Here is a 20,514-nt window from a genome sequence, read left to right on the forward strand (position 1 = left end):
CCCCGTGCCCAAAACACCTCCCTGGGGAGGCGTTTGGGTGGCATCCTGACCAGATGCCCGAAGCACCTCATCTGGTTCATCTCGATGTGGAGAAATAAGTATAATAGAAATATAAAATACACTATATTTAAATTTTTAATAAAACATTTTAAATACAAATTTAATTATTTTAATAAAAATGTAAATAAAATACAATTCAAATATATTTTTGATATGGTTGGATACAAATGTGTGTCATTTTGCCGCTTGTAGGTCAATGCAGAAAGGAAATCACATTTCGTCGCCAAGTAGGAACCAATTTTCTTCAGGGTCACCGGAAGTTGTATCATCGGAGTTAACACACTGCAACCCTTGATGACCATACTAATAGATGACTAGTAAGGGGGGCTTATTATTAGGTCATTTCAAAATTGGCTCTAATTTGTGCCTTATGTACACAAAAGGACGATAAATTTAACAGGATATATCATTAACAATGATAAACGCAATATTTCATGATCTAGAATAGCGCGAATTGAGCGCCATATTTATCTTCAGAAAAGTGACACCCCTGATCGTTGGATCGCCATTAAAGGTTTGGTCAATGAACAACGTTGCTCGGCTCTTCACCTACTCCTTTTCTCCTGCCGCGGTCTCCCCCCTCAGCCAGACCACACCGTAATAGAGTCGCCAACATGGACTAAAAAAAACAAGTATGACGGCCTTTTCTCTCATGGCAGGACGGTGGAGAAGTCATTTATCAGTTGGTGAGTAGAAGCAACTCAACCGGTCAAAAACGAGGAAACTACACTTTGAGCTAACTCAGCATATTTGCTAAACAAGAGAAGGTCGGTTAAGTTCAAACGAATAGAGTTAAGAATATAAATATATGTGGTGAATTACACCTACTGTTTCAAATGGTTTGGTTTGAATCGTATTTTACTTTAAATTTAATTTCAAATGCCCTTAAAACGCAGATGATGCGTTCACGGACTGTTAATGATTAACATAGTGCTTCCATTCAAATTGCAATACAGGTTTTTGCACATTTTTTCATTGACATTCACTAAAACCTGTAATATTCCTGTCACTATCACAACATTATTTGTTAGACAATTTAAATACCACCTATTGATATCAAGGGTAAATCAGAGCTGTTGTTGTGTAAGGGTCGTATTTTATTGTATTTTTTTATTGCAGACTGAGCAAAGGTGAGCATATTTATTATGCATGTATATTTCTCTTGTCAGCTGTCTGGGCTGATTGCTGCAGTTTACATTCAGGTAGGGAGCCAAAGAAAAAATTATATTCAATCTCAGCAACAGAATGGAATTTTTAAATTGGACTTCGAACAATGCGCAAAACAGTCATTTGGTTTTTCCTCAAATATATTGACAATTGTGGTCTCATATGTTCCTTATCCCTGTTGCTCGCTGGTTGATTAAGAGTAGCTCACTAAAAGGTAAAAACAAATTTAATGGGTTAATTTGGTTTTAAAAAAACTTCAAGATATGTATATATATATATATATATATATATATATATATATATATTAGGAATGGTCTCATCTGAACCATTTTACATTTCTCCAATGAAAATAAATTGATGGACTTTTGTTTTTAATCATTTTCCAATCTTTTATTATTAATTTGAAGTCATTAATCCATCCATCCATCCATTTTGTACCGCTTATTCCCTTTTTGGGGTCGCGGGAGGCGCTGGCACCTATCTCAGCTACAATCGGGCGGAAGGCGGCTTACACCCTGGACAAGCCGCCACCTCATCGCAGGGCCAACACAGATAGATAGACAACATTCACACACTAGGGCCAGTTTAGTGTTGCCAATCAACCTATCCCCAGGTGCATGTCATTAATCCAATGGGGAAAATTGAGTTTTACTCTAAAATATCGACTTTTGTGTGTAAAACAATAGCTTGCAATATAAAAGATATTGATCACCATCTCCAGGTTGTTGTCTTTCACAAATAAGCCAAATTGGATCCCCTCCACATCTCTATACCTTTGTTTCTTAGCTTAATCCTGATTTCCTCCCAAAACAATAGCACAGTATAACATTCCACAAACAAACAAACAAACATTTTTTTTAATTCAAGTACCCCCTAATCAGAGCAAAGCATTTTTGGTTTACAAAAAGAGATAAAGAAGTAAAATACAGCATTATGTCATCAGTTTCTGATTTATTGGATCCACTATGGATTGAACTTTCACAGTATCATGTTAGACGCGCTCGACATCCATTGCTTTCGGTCCCCTAGAGGGGGGGGGGGGGGGCTGCCCATATATGTGGTCCTCTCCAAGGTTCTCATTATCATCATTGTCACCGACGTCCCACTGGGTGTGAGTTCTCCTTGGCCACTGGGTGTGAGTTTTCCTTGCCCTTATGTGGGTTCTTCCGAGGATGTCGTAGTGGTTTGTGTAGCCCTTTGAGATACTTGTGATTTAGGGCTATATAAATAAACATTGATTGATTAATTGAAAATATTGCTCATTTGTAGTGGTCTTTCTTGAACTATTTGGAAAAAATATATAAAAATAACTAAAAACTTATTGAAAAATAAACAAGTGATTCAATTATAAATAAAGATTTCTACACATAGAAGTAATCATCAACTTAAAGAGCCCTCTTTGGGGATTGTAATAGAGATCCATCTGGATTCATGAACTTAATTCTAAATATTTATTCACAAAAAAATTAATCTTTAACATCAATATTTATGGAAAATGTCCATTAAAAAATCTAGCCGTCAACACTGAATATTGCATTGTTGTATTTTTTTTCACAGTTTATGAACTTGCATTCGTATTTTGTTGAAGTATTATTCGATAAATATATTTATAAAGGATTGTTTAATTGTTGCTATTTTAGAATATTTAAAAAAAAATTCACGTACCCCTTGGCATACCTTCAAGTACCCCCAGGGGTACGCGTACCCCCATTTGAGAACCACTGCTCTACAACTCCACATAAATAACAGTTATCAACCGCTATGCCAACTTTTTTATTCAGAAAATCATTTGTAGAGTCCATTACATTTTTTAAAAAGGTATTTCTTTAATTTTGAGAAGAATTGGATATGCAATATATATTGTCCTTATTTTTGTTATTTCTATTAGCCTCATATATTTCTTGGAACATGTATTATCACTAAAATTAACATTTTCTATCTAAAGGTTTCTCAGACAAGGAGTCGTGTTTGAATATAACACATTCTGAGTCATAATAGATTGTACCAATCAATCAAAGTTTTTTTAATAGGCCTTAATCACGAGTGTCTCAAAGTGCTGCACAAGCCACAACGACATCCTCGGCTCAGATCAAACATTTTAAAGGTAGAGGTATTGCTTTGGTGATCTTCTGAAACTGATTTTTTGTACAAAATTGATGTTTTTAACAAACCTTTTTGTACATTAACAAAATGCCACAACTGTCCATACAATGTCTGACATCCCAAATTCCTATCAAACTACATTATTATATATATAAATATATTTAAATATATATATATATATATACATATATATATTAATGTAACAGTGAGGTGTATTGTGTGGAGAAGAATTGTGTTTAAACAATAATTTACAGTAAAGTTGGTTCTGTTGGTGGAAATCAGACAGTGTGACTGGTATTGAATTGACATGAAAGTCACAATGCAACAAAAAATGTATATCTCCCAATCTCTGGCACGCGGCATTTGAAATTATAGACCATTTTGAATGTGAATTAACAAGGTAATTGTTAAACCATTTCAACTTTAAGACTTCATTCATTACATTGAAGTAAATCAAATTTAAACCAACATTTTCAACACTTTGGTCCAGAGCTACCGAACTATTATTATCAGTTTATAACATTTGAATTGGAACAAGACAGTTATAACAAATATTGAAATTTTTGTAGAATAAATGTTTATTCAACACAGTCAAATAATTATAAAAGTCTAAAAACAACAAGTGACTTATGCTATTGATGATATCTTTATTGTCCACGAAGTCTAATACCAGCCTGATGTTGTTGGGTTTAGAACGTCCTTGTAGGAAACCTGAGTGTTTCCTCAATAACACTTGAGATCTTTTTTTTTTTTTTTTGGAAGCAATATCACCTGAAATAATTTCATAATATGTATTGAGTAAAGTGATTGGTTTTATATTATTGAGAATTCTCAATCGGGATTTTTTTTTGTCCTGTCCAGTAGCTCAGGCAAACCATATTGTTGATGTAGATGCCCATATCTGCTGTACAGATTTACTTTACAAAAGGGAAGTGTGGGATACTTCTCTTGTTGCCTTATTTATATTAATATTTGGCACAACCAGACTGGAGCAAGAGTATGTAAAATACGATATGTAAACATATGATACAATTAGTGATAAAAAAGAACAAATAGAGCTGAAAAAAATGTCATTATCCTTTCTCACTTTTTCTTTCACCTTTCTCATATTAAGTGAAGTGATTGGTTTTATATTATTGAGGATTCTCTTATCTTTGCCAGTTTTAGGCAAGAAGGTAATTAGACCTTGCTTCATGTTTGTACTTAACTCTTGTTTCTGCATACACATTGATAATGCTTTGTATACAATGTGCCTTAAAACCATCCATTTTTCTACCGCTTGTCCCTTTTGGGTTACAGGGGGTGCTGGACCCTATCTCAGCTGCATGTGCCTTAAATCCTTCCAAAAGAATTGGTATAAAATTATCAGTAAGTCCGTCAGTGCCGGGTGATTTATTTGAGGAAATTTTTATGACAACTCAATTTAATTCCTCTATTTTAAATTCTGCCTCACATAAAACTTTGAATAAGTAATTATTTGTGGTATAAATGTTTGCATTTTCTGAAAAAAGGAATTATTGTAGTCTAGTCTAAGGAGCACGTGAAGAGTACAACTTGAAATAAAAGGAGAAAATCTCTTTTTGGATGGTTGTAGGGTTTTTGTATTCTTTTCCATGTATTAATAAACTCTTTATATAATTTTCTGTTGTCTACTCTTCTCCAGACTACTGAAGTAGGAATATTTTTTCTCCTTCCTCAGTCAATTTAGCACATGACCTTACGAAGGCCCCTTTTGCTTTTTCCAGATAAGGTTTATCCATCTTATATTGTTGTTTTATGAATGTTACTTTTTAAGGTATTAACACCAACATCAATGCACACTTTGCTTACTTCTTGGAGAAAATTACATTTATAACTCCTTTTTATTTTTCTTCAATTCTTTATTGAATGTAATACTACAGTCCATGAATTTTAAATTGATTGTTTGAATTCATGTTTGATATAATCATAATTTCAATCATTGTCTTCAATATAAAAATGTTTTCTAATTTTATTTGCAATAATCCTCATTTTCTAACAAACTGGGGATACATTTCCAATAGCTTTTATAGTCTTGTTTTTAACGTTGGCCCTATTGTTAAAGTAATAAACCAGAGGTTGAACTGATTTTTATTGTTTTTAACCCTTTTGAAATTGTGATAATGTTCCCCTTTAAGGGCTGAAAGTATTTTCCTCTGGTTTATAAGTCAACATCTGTTAAAGCAAACTGATGATTCAGAATGATTAGTTCCAGTGGAGACAAGAATGTCAATATTGCGGTGGTTGTTGTCTATCGTATCTATCTAGTCCAGTGTTTTTCAACCACAGTGCTGCGGCACACTTGTGTGCCGTGAGGTACAGTCTGGCGTGCCATGGGAGATTATGTAGTTTCACTTATTTGGGTTAAAAAAAATTTTTTGCAAACCAGTAATTATAATCCACAAATAATGTGCGTTGTGGAGTGTCTGTGCTTTCTAGAGCTCGGCAGAGTAACCATGTTATTCTCTTCCATGTCAGTAGGTGGCAGCTGGTAGCTAATTGCTTTGTAGATGTCGGGAACACGTCGTGTGAGACGACAATGGTTTATCATGATCACAATATGCAAATGACAGCGGGAGGCTGCATGCAAGTAGAAATATATCTAATGCTTGAACCAAAAATAAACAAAAGGTGAGTGCCGCTAAAAAAAGCATTGAAGCTTAGAGAAGACTAAGGCGGTTTAGCTCGGTTGGTAGAGTGGCCGTGCCAGCAACTTGAGGGTTGCAGGTTCGATTCCCGATTCGATTGTGTCCTTGGGCAAGACACTTTACCCACCTGCTTCCAGTGCCACCCACACTGGTTTGAATGTAACTTAGATATTGGGTTTCACAATGTAAAGCGCTTTGAGTCACTAGAGAAAAAGTGCTATATAAATATAATTCACTTCACTTCACTTCACTATGCAAAATGAAACTAAAAATGAACTGGTTGCAAAGTAAACAAAAACAGAATGCTGGACAACAGCAAAGACTTACAGTGTGTGGAGCAGACGACGTCCACAAAGTACATCCGAACATGACATGACAATCAACAATGACAACCTAAATAGCCTTGATTGCTAAAACAAAGAAGGTGCAGGCAATAGTGCTCAAGGAAGACATGAAACTGCTATAGGAAAATACCAACAAAACAGGAAAAGCCACCAATATAGGGGCGCAAGCCTTTCTCAGTGGCCTAGTGGTTAGAGTGTCCGCCCTGAGATCGGTAGGTTGGGAGTTCAAACCCCGGCCGAGTCATACCAAAGACTATAAAAAAAATGGCAGCCATTGCCTCCCTGCTTGGCACTCAGCATCAAGGGTTGGAATTGGGGGTTAAATCAACATAAATGATTCCCGGGCGCGGCACCGCTGCTGCCCACTGCTCCCCTCAATCTCCCAGGGGGTGGTCAAGGGGATGGGTCAAATGCAGAGGACACATTTCACCACGCCTAGTGTGTGTGTGACAATCATTGGTACTTTAACTTTAACTTAACTTTAAGAACTAAAGCACTACACACAGGAAGACACCAACAAAACTCCAAATAAGTCACGGCGTGATGTGACAGGTTGTGACAGTACACCTACTTTGAGACAAGAGCTATAGTGATGCATGCTTGGTTATTGTTGGAATTGATATCCAACACTTGCGAAAACAACTTTTTATTGAGTTAAATTTTTTAATTTTTTCTGCTGGTGGTGTGCCACCGGATTTTTTCAATCAAAAAAATGTGCCTTGGCTCAAAAAAGGTTGAAAAATACTGATCTAGCTCAACAACCGCTGCAGTTGCTCCTTCTGAAGACTGCCCCTTAGTGTTTTGGAAGACAATTACAGGTCTGGCGCCACCCCCCCACAGAAGAACTATAAATCAAATAAGACGCCGTCAGAGTTACGTGACGTGAGCGTAAACACCAGGCTTTGAGCTAGCTCTAGCTAGCTTGCTTCTCCAGTAAATACTGTAAGCAGTGTCACCGGTTCGTGAGTTTATCAGTTATCCACAAGGGGTTTTACGATAACTGATTATAAAGTGGTAATTGTTTCACCGCGGTTTATCATTACGATCCTACTCAGGACTAACCCCTGCACATGGAGGTAGTAGTACAGCAACACTTTGCTCTGCAGCAGTAGTCCTCAAGTTTTAATCGACCCGAAACAAAAATTACAGTTTAATTAAATAATATCGATATAAAAATGAACGCGAAATTGTCATATCGATATTTTCCCCCGACCTCAGGCACAGGAACAATCAATAACTGACTCTCATGATCGATAAGCACCGTTCAAAAGGGCAATAAAATCAGGCAACAGAATAAAATCATACTTGTATAATAACAGGGTTGCAGCTAACTCACATGTGTAAAAAGGGCAGCAGGTGGAACTTGTCCTTTAAAAGACAAATTCATTAATTTCTGTCGAAATGTGAGGCCAATATCAGAATCCCTGCATTACTGGACAACCTAACCTTAAAGGACAAACTGAGTGGTATGGTTGGTTGCATAATGATTGTTTTGTTGGATTGCAGTGTCAAAGGAGCAAAGGTGAGCGTTGGCCATGGCGGCTTTCTTGCTGCACTGCTTGATCCTAACGGCGATAACGACATGGAAAGGTGTGTGCGTGACGCATGCAAAGCAAACAAGATGGCCTCTGTATTCCCAGACGCCCGTTCTTCTTGTCTGGAATGCCCCCACGCAGGACTGCGCCCCGCGCCATGGCGTCACTTTACCTTTGGAGCAGTTTCACATTGTGGCCTCACCCAACGAGGGCTTCACCCGGCAAAATCTCACCATATTTTACAAGGAGCGCCTCGGTTTGTACCCCTACTATGAGCAGGACGAAACCGCAGTCAATGGGGGCCTCCCGCAGCTCGCCAGCATCACCCAACACTACGAAAAGATGCCGGAAGGCGTGCAGAAGTACATACGTGAGCCTAAGGCCAAAGGTTTGGCTGTCATCGACTGGGAGGAGTGGCGGCCTTTGTGGATCAGGAATTGGGATTTTAAAGACATCTATCGCAGTCAGTCCCGGAAGATGGTGCTGAAGAAGAACCCGGCATGGAGCCAGGAGCAAGTTGCGAAGGTGGCCCAGCAGGAGTTTGAACTGTCTGCTAAGAAATTCATGCTGGAAACTCTGAAGCTGGCGAAGAACCTGAGGCCCAATCAGCTCTGGGGCTTCTACTTGTTTCCGGATTGCTACAACCACGACTACAGGAGTGGCCTGAAGGACTACACGGGCCGCTGCCCTGCACTGGAGATGGCCCGCAACGACCAGCTCAACTGGTTGTGGATGGAGTGCACGGCGCTCTTCCCGTCCATCTACATGGGATCCATGCTGAGCTCCACTCAGCATGGCCGCCTCTTTGTGCGCAACAGGGTGAAGGAGGCTATGCGCCTGGCATCTGTTGGCGATGGATTAGCACGCCCTGTTTTTGTCTACACCCGACCCACGTACATGAACCAGATGACCCTCCTCACTGAGGTTAGTTGGAGCACCTAATTACTTAATGTCCAATTTGACTTTACAAGCACGGAGTACAACCGGCAACCATTAGGGCAGTGTTTTTCAACCACCGTGCCAGATACAGTTTGGTGTGCCGTGGGACATAATCTAATTTCACCTACTTGGGTTAAAAATATTTTTTGCAAACCGGTAATTTTAGTCTGCAAATTATGTGTTGTTGTTGAGTGTCGGTGCGGTCTAGAGCTTGGCAAAGTAACCATGTGATACTCTTCCATATCAGTAGATGACAGCTGGTAGCTAATTGCTTTGTAGATGTCAGAAACAGCGGGAGACAGTGTTCACGTAAAATGGTGTCTAATGCTTAAACCAAAAATAAATAAAAGGTAAGTGCCCCTAAGAAAAAGCATTGAAGCTTAGGGATGGCTATGCAGAATGAAACTAAAACTGAACTGGCTACAAAGTAAACAAAAACAGAATGCTGGACGACAGCAAAGACTTACTGTGGAGCAGAGACGGCGTCCACAAAGTACGTCCGAACATGACATGACCATCAACAATGTTCTCACAAAGAAGGGTAAAAACAACTGAAATATTCTTGATTGGTAAAACACAGTAATTTTTGGAAATATCGCTCAAAGGAAGAAATGAAACTGCTACTGGAAAATACCTAAAAAAGAGAAAAAGCCTCCAAAATAGGAGCGCAAGACAAGAACTAAAACACTACACACAGGAAAGCAGCAAATAACTCCAAATAAGTCATGTCGTGATGTGACAGTACACCTACTTTGAGACAAGAGCTATATTGACGCATGGTTGGTTATGGTTTAAAGTCATATCCAACAATTGTGACGACTTTTTACTGTCAACTGAGTTTGGTTTTTTAATGATTTCTGCTGGTGGTGTGCCTACGGATTTTTTCAACACAAAAAATGTGCCTTGACTCAAAAAAGGTTGAAAAACACTGCATTAAGGGCACTGTGGAGCACATTTTACCCAATTTGTCAGATAGTCAGACACATTCAGCAATTAAATAGATTTTTAGCAGCTTGTACTTCAATACTTTATGCATTATAATGAAGTATACATCTGACATTTCAGCAGACATGTTTTGTAGTAATTTAATCTCACAGAAAGTAAAACAATAACATAATGCAATTGATTGATTGAGACTTTTATTAGTAGATTGCACAGTACATTACATGTTCCGTACAATTGAGCACTAAATGGTAACACCCCAATAAGTTTTTCAACGGTGGCAGAGGGGTTAGTGCGTCTGCCTCACAGTACGAAGGTCCTGCAGTCCTGGGTTCAAATCCAGGCTCGGGATCTTTCTGTGTGGAGTTTGCATGTTCTCCCCGTGAATGCGTGGGTTCCCTCCGGGTACTCCGGCTTCCTCCCACTTCCAAAGACATGCACCTGGGGATAGGTTGATTGGCGACACTAAATTGGCCCTCGTGTGTGAATGTGAGTGTAAATGTTGTCTGTCTGTCTGTGTTGGCCCTGCGATGAGGTGGCGACTTGTCCAGGGTGTATCCCGCCTTCCGCCCAATTGTAGCTGAGATAGGCGCCATCGCCCCCCGCGACCCCGAAAGGGAATAAGCGGTAGAAAATGGATGGATGGATGGATGGAACTTGTTTAAGTCGTGGTCCATGTTGATCAATTCATGGTAAAACAACCTAACACAATATAGTAGAGATGTGTCGAGCGGTGTAAACGTACGTCATTAGCCATTGCCGATTTAATGACGATCACAAATGCCGAGCCACAGAAATGCTGACAAGCGCCTCGCAGCTATTTATGTCTCCATACACCGTGTGTAGCTGCTTCCTTGAACTAGTAGTCTCCTTTATCATGGCAAGTAAACTGCATTTCTCAGAATCTTAATGGGGAACTGCACTTTTTTAAAATTTTGCCTCCTGTTCGCAATTATGTAAGAAAATACTGAAATATTTTATTTGTAATCCTTTCTAACTCGTACATAAAAGTCTGCTTACAATGGATATAATGGGAGGTCCACTATCCCACTCAATGAGACCTCTAAATAACTATCCAAAAACCGCCATTTCGTGACTTGAAATTTAGCAAAGTGTTAATGTTATTTTAAGTGCTAACGCAGACACCATAGTGGCGCCGTGATACCAGAGAGCCAACTAGTTTGTATCACTGTGTTGACATCATCGGCTGGTGAGCTGCTTTTTCGCCTCGGTGCTTGTGGAAGTTTATTCTTTAATCAGAAATAATGCCTCTTACTTGATAGAATGTTGAGGACTACGGATGTTCGATAATATCGGACTGCCGATATTATTGGCCGATAAATGCTTTAAAGTATAACATCTGAAATTATCGGTATGGGTTTCCAAATTATCGGTACAGGTTTCAAAAAGTAAAATTTAAGACTTAAAACACCACTGTGTACACGGACGTAGGGAGAAGTACAGAGCGCCAATTAACCTAAAAGGCACTTCCTTTGCGTGCCGACCCAATCGCATAATATTTACTGCTTTTCACACACAGAAGTGAATGCAACGCATACTTTGTCAACAGCCATACAGGTGACACTGAGGGTGGGCGTATAAACAACTTTAACACTGTTACAAATATGCGCCACACTGTGAACCCACACTAAACAAGAATGACAAACACATTTCTACAATATACAACCCCCGCTACCTCCTACCCCCCACCTCAACCTCGCCCACCTCAACCTCCTCATCATGCTCTCTCAGGCAGAGCATGTCCCAAATTCCAAGCTGCTGTTTTGAGGCATGTTAAAAAGAAAAAAGCACTTAATGACTTCAGTAATAAATATGGCAGTGCCATGTTGGCATTTTTTTCCACAACTTGAGTTGATTTATTTTGGAAAACCTTGTTACATTGTTTAATGCATCCAGCAGGTCATCACAACAAAATTAGGCATAATAATGTGTTCATTCCACGACTGTGTATATCGGTATCAATCGGTTGATATCGGTATCGGTAATTAAGAGTTGGACAATATCGGAATATCTGATATTTGCAAAAAAGGCATTATCGGACATGTCTAATGAGGACATAATCCGACAAGTTGTTGAACTTTGGCATCCAATTTAAACCTGGAAATGGTGAGAAAGAGAAAAGACACTTGGTTCCAGACCCTCCCATCCCTCTATTTTAAACCTTTAATGGGAATTATGAGTCATTTAACTTTTAAATGGGAATATATCAACAACCTAACAATCTGCATTTTAGTGACGGCAGACATTATACAGTAAGTGATGTTTTATATTCGTTGGCTCTCAAGGAAACGTGATGCGTTTTTTAAATTATTGCACAGGCGTATGCTTAAAATGAGCAAAATGTGTCAATATTACGTTATCATAAATGTGCTGGTTAGTACTTACAGCGTGCATATAAAACCTTGGTGGAAGTGGTTGGATATTTTTTCAAGTGCTTTATAGGCGGAATAGAGCAACTCCCATAGGCTCCATTGTAAGCGGACTTTTTGCTCGCATTACTTCACGAGTTAGAATGTATTCAAAAAGAAAAACTTGTGCTTAGCTTACATAAGGATGGTGAATGATAAGCATAATTCCAAACAAGTGCAGTTCTCTCCAAGTATCATTATTACTGGAGGACGGGGCTAAACATGTTACACACAGAAAGCTAAGAGCAGGCATGCAGATCGCTAAACTAGCTTGAAACAACACCGCTCCTGGTACTATTAACTTTGTTTCAAACAATTGTATGTAAAAAATAATAATAAGTAGAAGAATCAGAAACTGGTTTAAATATTGTGTTGGTATTGTTACACTGTCAAAAGCGCTCATAATAAATACACTTTAAAATGTACAGTTAATACGTGTAATTGGTATCGGTATTAGTCTCGGCCGATCTCCCTCATCAGTGATGGGTATCAGAACCGGCAGCATTAAATCCTGATAGTCATTAACTTATTTGAATGAAATCCCTTCTTACCCTTCACATTGCATTCATCATTTTATTATACCTTGTCGAGGGACAATACTATAGGAAATAAACTTGGATATACTTTGGAGTAGTCACTGTACAGCTTGTATGAAGGTATACATATGTCCACTGAAATTGAGTCAACACTCAAACATTTTTGTCTGAATATAAGTACACCTCAGAAGTAAACATGCCCCAGCTTTACAATGACTACTCTAATGGTTTTGGTAAAATGGTGGCTGCAATGTGAAGGTATGAATTGCTTTCATGCTGCATGTAAATATCATATAGTCCACCATACCACACCATTAAACTAGCAAACTTTGAACATTAAGTGTCTAACTTGAAAAATAGAAATCAATTAGTGTGCAATTATTGTTATACAAGATGAGATACTGACAACATGGTGTTCTCTCGTTATCACAATTCCTCTTTGTGTCATCACTTGTACCGTATTTTCCGAACCATAGGGCGCACCGGATTGATTATAAGGCGCACTTTCGATGAGCGGGTCTAGTCAGGTCGATATTAATTTTGTTCTAAATGTAAAACACTTCCTTGTGGTCTACATAACATGTAATGGTGGTTCTTTGGTCAAAATGTCGCATAGATGATGTTTTACAGCCCATATTCAAGCCACTTTTTGTCGCTTGAAGCGCCGTTTTGTGGGCGGTCTTATTTACGTGGCTCATCTTCTCCGTCATCTTTGTTGTAGCGGTGTAGCGTGCAAGGACGGGAGTGGAAGATGGAGGTAACTGTTTCAATGACATTAAGACTTTACTTCAATCAATAATGGAGCAGCATCTCCTCATCTGTGGCTCACTAGTGCAATTAGGGCTGGGCGATATTGGCTTTTATTGATATCGCAATATTTTTATGCCATTTTACGACATACAATGTATGTAACAATATTTTGCTTTGGCCTTGAATGAACACTTGAGGCATATAATCACAGCAGTATGATGATTCTATGTGTCTACATTAAAACATTCTTCTTCATACTGCATTAATATATGCTAATTTTAAACTTTTATGCAGAGAGGGAAATCACAACTAAGTCAATTGACCAAAACTGTATTTATTAATTACTCTTCATTCTCTCACGGGTGACTTTTTACATGAAATAAAAAATTAATAGTGTTGCTACCTTTTTGTAGTAACACTTCTGCTGCATACTTTGCATTGATTGATTGATACTTTTATTAGTAGATTGCACAGTACAGTACATATTCCGTACAATTGACCACTAAATGGTAACACCCGAATAAGTTTTTCAACTTGTTTAAGTCGGGGTCCACGTTAATCAATTCATGGTACAAATATATACTATCAGCATAATACAGTCATCACACAGGTTAATTATCAGAGTACATACATTGAACAGCATATTGCTGTTGTCTACTGAATATCTTCCCACTTGAAGCCAAACCACCGCCAGATGATGGACCCCCTGTTCTTTATGTTGGGCATTTATTGTTTTTCCTCCATTTGTGATAAGTTCCGCACCATCTCTCTCTTGTATTGTCACAAGCTCCGCTCGCTCGACTTTGCTATGACACTGGACTCGCGAGAGTATGTGACGTATGTAAGAAGGCGGGCTTGTTTTCCGTATCTGTCAGAATGAGAGACGATGAGGAGTGAGAAATGCCTGTTGTGTAAGGCCCGCAGCTAAATGCAACTCGACCTACCTCAGCTAACGTAAGTAATGTTAGCTCTCGGCGAGAGCATATGACGCTAGACGCGCGACAGTACGTGACGTATGTAAGAAGGCGGGTGAATTTTACGTCTCTGTGAGAAGGACAGACGAGAAGGAGTGAGAAACGCCAGTAATTTAATGCACACAGCTTAAAGCAACGGTGTGAGAACATATAACCGAATATTACGATATAGTCATTTTCTATATCGCACAGAGACAAACCTGCGATATATCGTATATATCGCCCAGCCCTAAGTTGAATAACAACACCGGAAATGTGTTCCGTGAAAAACCGTCCGACCTAAACTCTCTAATAACTAAAGTTCCTTGGTTGAATATTAATAATTTACTACACCCGTATGTTTTAGTGATTTCATGGCGAGTTTACGGACAAATATAAGTAAGAACTTTACACCACTTTGTATTAGAAATGGCAATAGTGGAGGATGAATGTCCCATAACAAAAAGATGTAGAAAAAGAAGAAGCTTATCGAGGACAGCAAATTTTCAGGACTTATGCAGACCCCAAATACAGATCAGCAGGTACCAAAAGGTAAGAAAAGTTCCTGTTGCATAATATTGCAAAAAAAAACACCAGATAATAAGTGTTACCTTATACACACACCAAAATTCTACTCATACGTTGAAGCACAGTACAATCCATCAAGCGGTGTAGTTTCATAGCTTACCAAAATCATACTAAAACATTGATAGAGTTTTGAGCGCCGTGTGTAATGTTCTATATTTTCAATGGAACATTTAATGTCTTGGTGGTGTTTACTTGAGTCATATTGCAGTCTACATGTATCTCTTATATGTGACGGCCATCATATTGAGGTCTACACGTATCTCTTATGTGTGACTGCCATCTACTGGTCACACTTATCATTTCGCCATGTACCAAATAAAATAGCTTTGAGGTCGGTAAGCACAACCAAAATAATTCCTTACATTAGGTTCACCGGGTTATAAGGTGCACCTTGGAGTTTTGAGGAAATGAAAGGCTTTTAAGTGCGCCTTACAATCCAAAAAATACGGTACCTTTTTTTTTTTTTTTTTCTTACGAGACTAGCACTAATGCTGCACACCATGGGGAACGGTGAGAATGTCTAGGGCAGTGGTTCTTAACCTTGTTGGAGGGACAGAACCCCACCAGTTTCATATGCGCATTCACCGAACCCTTCTTTAGTGGGTTCGGTTCAAATGTTTGTTTCTTTTCAAATTCAAGACAAAGTTACATGTTTTTGGTACTACTTAAGGATGGAGAACATATTCTAAGTAACAAAGACTTAATTTAGAGTTATTTGGACACTAGGGGATCATATTCTAAGTAATAAAGACTTTAATTTAGAGTTATTTGGATAGGGTCAGGGCTAGAGGGTTAGGGTTATAGTAAAACCATGCCGAATATGGCGTTAATTAGTACTTAATTACTAGTTAAGAGCCAATATGTTACTAATTTACATGTTAATAAGCAACTAGTTAATGGTGAATATGTTCCCCATACTCATGTGTTACCATGTTTTTTTTACTGGTGCACAAAATGAACCGTGCATGAACATCACCTTGTTCAAACAACAAAACTAAGACAGTGCATAAACTCACAACAAATTACACACCTGCAAATCAGTCAGCTGTTGCCGTATCCGTAATACGGCAATAGGGAGAAGTTTGTATTTACACGAAGAGTCGGGCGGGTGTGTTTGGACCTCCGCCGAACCCCTGAGGTCGACTCACCGAACCCCTAGGGTTCGATCGAACCCAGGTTAAGAACCACTGGTCTAGGGAAATTTGCCATTATATGTTTTCAAAGTGATGGAGCAGGAAGGGGCGAGGAACATGTTTTGAGGTAAACATTTCATATGAAGTGCCCTGTCGTTTGTCATTTTTGTGTGCCTTTTCCCCAGACTGATCTGGTGTCCACCATTGGTGAGAGCGTGGCATTGGGAGCGGCGGGCGTCATCTTCTGGGGGGACTCCTCCTACTCGAGTGACAGCAGCTGCTCGTCCCTGAAAGACTATCTCAACGGTCCGCTGGGCCGCTACCTGCTCAACGTGTCCACGGCGGCTGAGCAGTGCAGCCGGGCGCTGTGCCACCTCCACGGCCGCTGTTTGCGCAAGCGGGCGGACGACGACGCGTACCTCCACCTCAGCGCCTCTCAGCACACTATCAGCCGCCAGGGCGGCCGCCTGAAGGCGAGCGGCGAGCTCGGCAAGGCCGAACTGGCGCTTTTGCGCAAACGTTTCCAGTGCCAGTGCTACAGCGGGTACCAGGGCGAGGCCTGCGCTCAGAAAGAGACGGGCCAAAATAGAGCTCCCTCTGTTCTAATAACCTGGTCGCTGAGCTTCGTACTCCCGCTAGGACTCCTCATGCTGCTACACTGAGGAAGTGAAGCAACCCAAAATAATCAGCGCTCGTGCCAAGCAACAACCTGAATAACAATATTTGGACTGTGGAGTGTAAAATGAAAATCCTTGAAGATAAGTTCCTTGTTCCTTACAGTAGTCATATTTTCCAAATGTGCTCACGACAACAAACGATGTAAGCGTGGCAAAATGCTTCAGAAGATCTTCCAAATGCTGGATCAGACCCTGTGACAGATTGTACGTTAAAAACAATCCCTTAAATAACTCTTCAGTTCCCCATGTTGTGTCCCTTCCCACAGCTACCAACCCGGATGAGCGACCACACTTGCTCTATAAGGGAACAAAAGAACAATCTTGATTATCTTATCTTTTACTCCATAGGGTTGAATATGATGTCGGTCCACCTTTTGCAGCTATTACAGCCTTAACTCTTCTGGAAAGGCTGTCCACAAGGTTGCGGAGTGTGTTTATAGGAATTTGCGACCATTCTTCCAAGAGCGCATTTCTGAGGTCACACACTGATGTTGGTTGAGAAGGCCTGGCTCTTAGTCTCCGTTCTAATTGATCCCAAAGGTGATCTATCGGGTTTAGGTCAGGACTTTGTGTAGGACAGTCAAGTTCATCCACACCAGACTCTGTCATCCATGCCTTTATGGACCTTGCTTTGTGCACTGCTGCACAGTCATGTTGGAAGAGCAAGGGGCCTGCTCCAAACTGTTCCCACAAGGTTTGGAGCATAGAATTGTCCAAAATGTTTTGGTATCGTAGAGCATTCAAAGTTCCTTTCACTGTAACTAAGGGGCCAAGCCCAACTCCTGAAAAACAACCCCACACCATAATTCCACACTCGGCACAATGCAGTCCGAAATGTACCGTTCTCCTGGCAACCTCCAAAACCAGACTCGTCCATCAGATTGCCAGATGGAAAAGCGTGACTCATCACTCCAAAGAAGGCGTCCCCACTGCTCTAGAGTCCAGTAGCAACGTGCTTTACACCACTGCATCCAACGCTTTGCATTGGACTTAGTGATGTATGGCTTAGATACAGCTGATCAGCCATGGAAAACCCATTCCATGAAGCCCCCTGCGTACTGTACGTGGGCTAATTGGAAAATCACATGAAGTTTGGACATCTTTAGCAACTGACTGTAAAGAAAGTCTCTTTGCACTATGCGTTTCAGCATCCGCTGACCCCTCTCTGTCAGTTTACGTTGCCTACCACTTGGTGGCTGAGTTGCTGTTGTTCCCAAACTCTTCCATTTTCTTATAATAAAGCCAACAGTTGACTTTGGAATATTTAGGAGCGAGGAAATTTCACGACTGAATTTGTTGCACAGGTAGCAAGCACCCTATGAAAGTTCCACGCTGGAAATCACCGAGAACAGCCCATTCTTTCACAAATGTTTGTAGAGACAGTCTCCATGCCTAAGTGCTTGATTTCATACACCTGTGGCCGCGCCAAGTGATAATGTCACCTGATTCTCATCATTTGGATGGGTGGTCAAATACTTTCGGCAATATAGTGTACATCAAAAATCAGCCCCTGCCAGTAGTTTCATGGACTGTCACGAAATGTGGTTCAGGAAAAGCTTCAAGAGCTCATGTTTGAAGACATAATCACCAAAAATGATTCCCGGTTGCGGCCACCGCTGCTGCTCACTGCTCCCTTCACCTCCCAGGGGGTGATGACGGGTGATGGGTCAAATGCAGAGAATAATTTCGCCACACCTAGTGTGTGTGTGACAATCATTGGTACTTTAACTTTTAACATAGAGGAAGTTGGCCAAAAACTGTGGTTATACTTCTCCCAAATTAATATTACGGATACGATACTCAGAAATTGAAGTATGTTGGGCTCTCCCATGAGATGTCAGAGGAAGCTTTGGGGACGGCGTGGCGCGGTTGGGAGAGTGGCCGTGCCAGCAACCTGACGGTTCATGGTTAGATCCCCACCTTTTACCAACCTCGTCACGTCCGTTATGTCCTCGAGCAAGACACTTCACCCTTGCTCCTGATGGATCGTGGTTAGGGCCTTGCATGGCAGCTCCCTCCATCAGTGTGTGAATGGGTAAATGTGGAAGTAGTGTCAAAGCGCTTTGAGTACCTTGAAAGTAGAAAATCGTTATACAAGTATAACCCATTTTCCATTTGATGACTAGCTCAGCAACACCAAACCTGAACAACTTTGCTTTCACATGGTCGGACTTGACTAGTAATCCGTGTGTATGATGAAAATGGCACCCTGACGACATGATGTCCCTTCCTTGACGGAGTCCTGGCAGAAACTCGGATTTGCGTAGCGATGCCAGGCCTGCTCAACTGTGCTGCAGCTCTGCTAATTTTTTGTTTTAGTCACATTTCATGCTGAATACGTGAGTGGTAACAAATGAGGACACACTTCATAGTTTTCAGGTTGTCTTACATAAACAGCATTTCCACATGCTAAACAACATAATACCAAAAGATGATCAATTATTACAAATCATCCAGCTAGCTAAGGAATTGTATTCAAGCTCATCATGTTGGTTTCAGCATTTCATTTCTCCTGTAAGAAACCAAAATAGTTGAAGATTATTATTGTATTATGTGTTCTTTATTGTGAGCGATTTTCTAAAACCTCATGACTGAACCTGCCAGTTTTTGTGTTGTTGTTGTTTCTGATCGTTTACAGATGTCATAATTGACATCTTTCTATTGCAGTCTTCATCTCAGCATGCTGCTGGTCAACACCGTGCAAGGAAATGATAATCCTATCTCTTCATGTAGGGCTGTGAAAGTTGTATGAGTATGGAAAAAAAAAACTGATGGATATTTAAGCTGCCGTCCTGCTTCCGGGGGGACAAACCCCCACCTTTCTCCATATTGAACGGCATATGTGTCAATACTTAGTTGTAAATGGTTCAACTGCCTGACTTGAAATTGCGTCATTCTTTTCTTTGATGTCGGAGTTCCTGTCAATGCAGCTGTGATGACACCATCGATGCTATTTCTGTTATTCTTGGTAGCTGGGGCTCTCTGGGCAGTTTACATCTACAGTAGGTACTGTATTTATTCTCCATGCCAAAATGTCCAAAAAAGGGTATTTAACTGCCGAAAAGGAATATCACAAAAGGCAGTGGAATGTTTACTATGCTGCAAACGTAATGACATTCTGCACTTTAACACGTTTTCCGTCACATGACGTTTTTTTTTTTGTTTTTTGTTTTTTTACTGCGGGTACAAGACGGGCGTACTCACAATGCAATAATAGTTTTGTTGTAATCACCTGGTTTGTCACTACCTTTATGTTTCTAATGCCTTACTTTGCTCAACTGCAATAAAAGAAATGACACCGTCTGACATTTTTGTATAATCTTTTTGGATCCCTTTTGTTTTTTTAAATAAAAGATAATTTAAATGTGAGATAGGATTATTTTATTTTGTATTTTTTTTACATCACTGGTAAAATGCATGTTAATCTAAGTTGATGACATTGTGCATTTCTAAAACTGCCAAATGGTTAAAGTTAAAGGCCTACTGAAATGAGATTTTCTTATATCCCACTGGGTCATTATTGTCACCGGCCTACCGAGGATGTCGTAGTGGTTTGTGCAGCCCTTTGAGACACCAGTGATTTAGGGCTATATAAGTAAACATTGATTGATGATTGATTGATTATATAAACGGGGATAGCAGGTCCATTCTATGTGTCATACTTGATCATTTAGCGATATTGCCATATTTTT

General features: G+C 39.9%; 1 protein-coding gene across 1 annotated transcript; it reads left to right on the plus strand.

Moving 5' to 3' along the window:
- Positions 1-335: 335 nt before the first annotated feature.
- On the plus strand, positions 336-20,128 carry LOC133534963 (hyaluronidase-2-like). The gene is made up of 3 exons (XM_061874329.1): positions 336-746; positions 7,847-8,799; positions 16,331-20,128. The coding sequence occupies exons 2-3, from the start codon at positions 7,876-7,878 to the stop codon at positions 16,805-16,807; spliced, it is 1,401 nt and encodes a 466-aa protein (XP_061730313.1). The 5' UTR covers positions 336-746; positions 7,847-7,875; the 3' UTR covers positions 16,808-20,128.
- The last annotated feature ends 386 nt before the right edge of the window (positions 20,129-20,514 follow it).

This window comes from Nerophis ophidion, linkage group LG16 (genome assembly GCF_033978795.1).
Source record: "Nerophis ophidion isolate RoL-2023_Sa linkage group LG16, RoL_Noph_v1.0, whole genome shotgun sequence".
In the NCBI taxonomy this organism is placed as follows: Eukaryota; Metazoa; Chordata; class Actinopteri; order Syngnathiformes; family Syngnathidae; genus Nerophis; species Nerophis ophidion.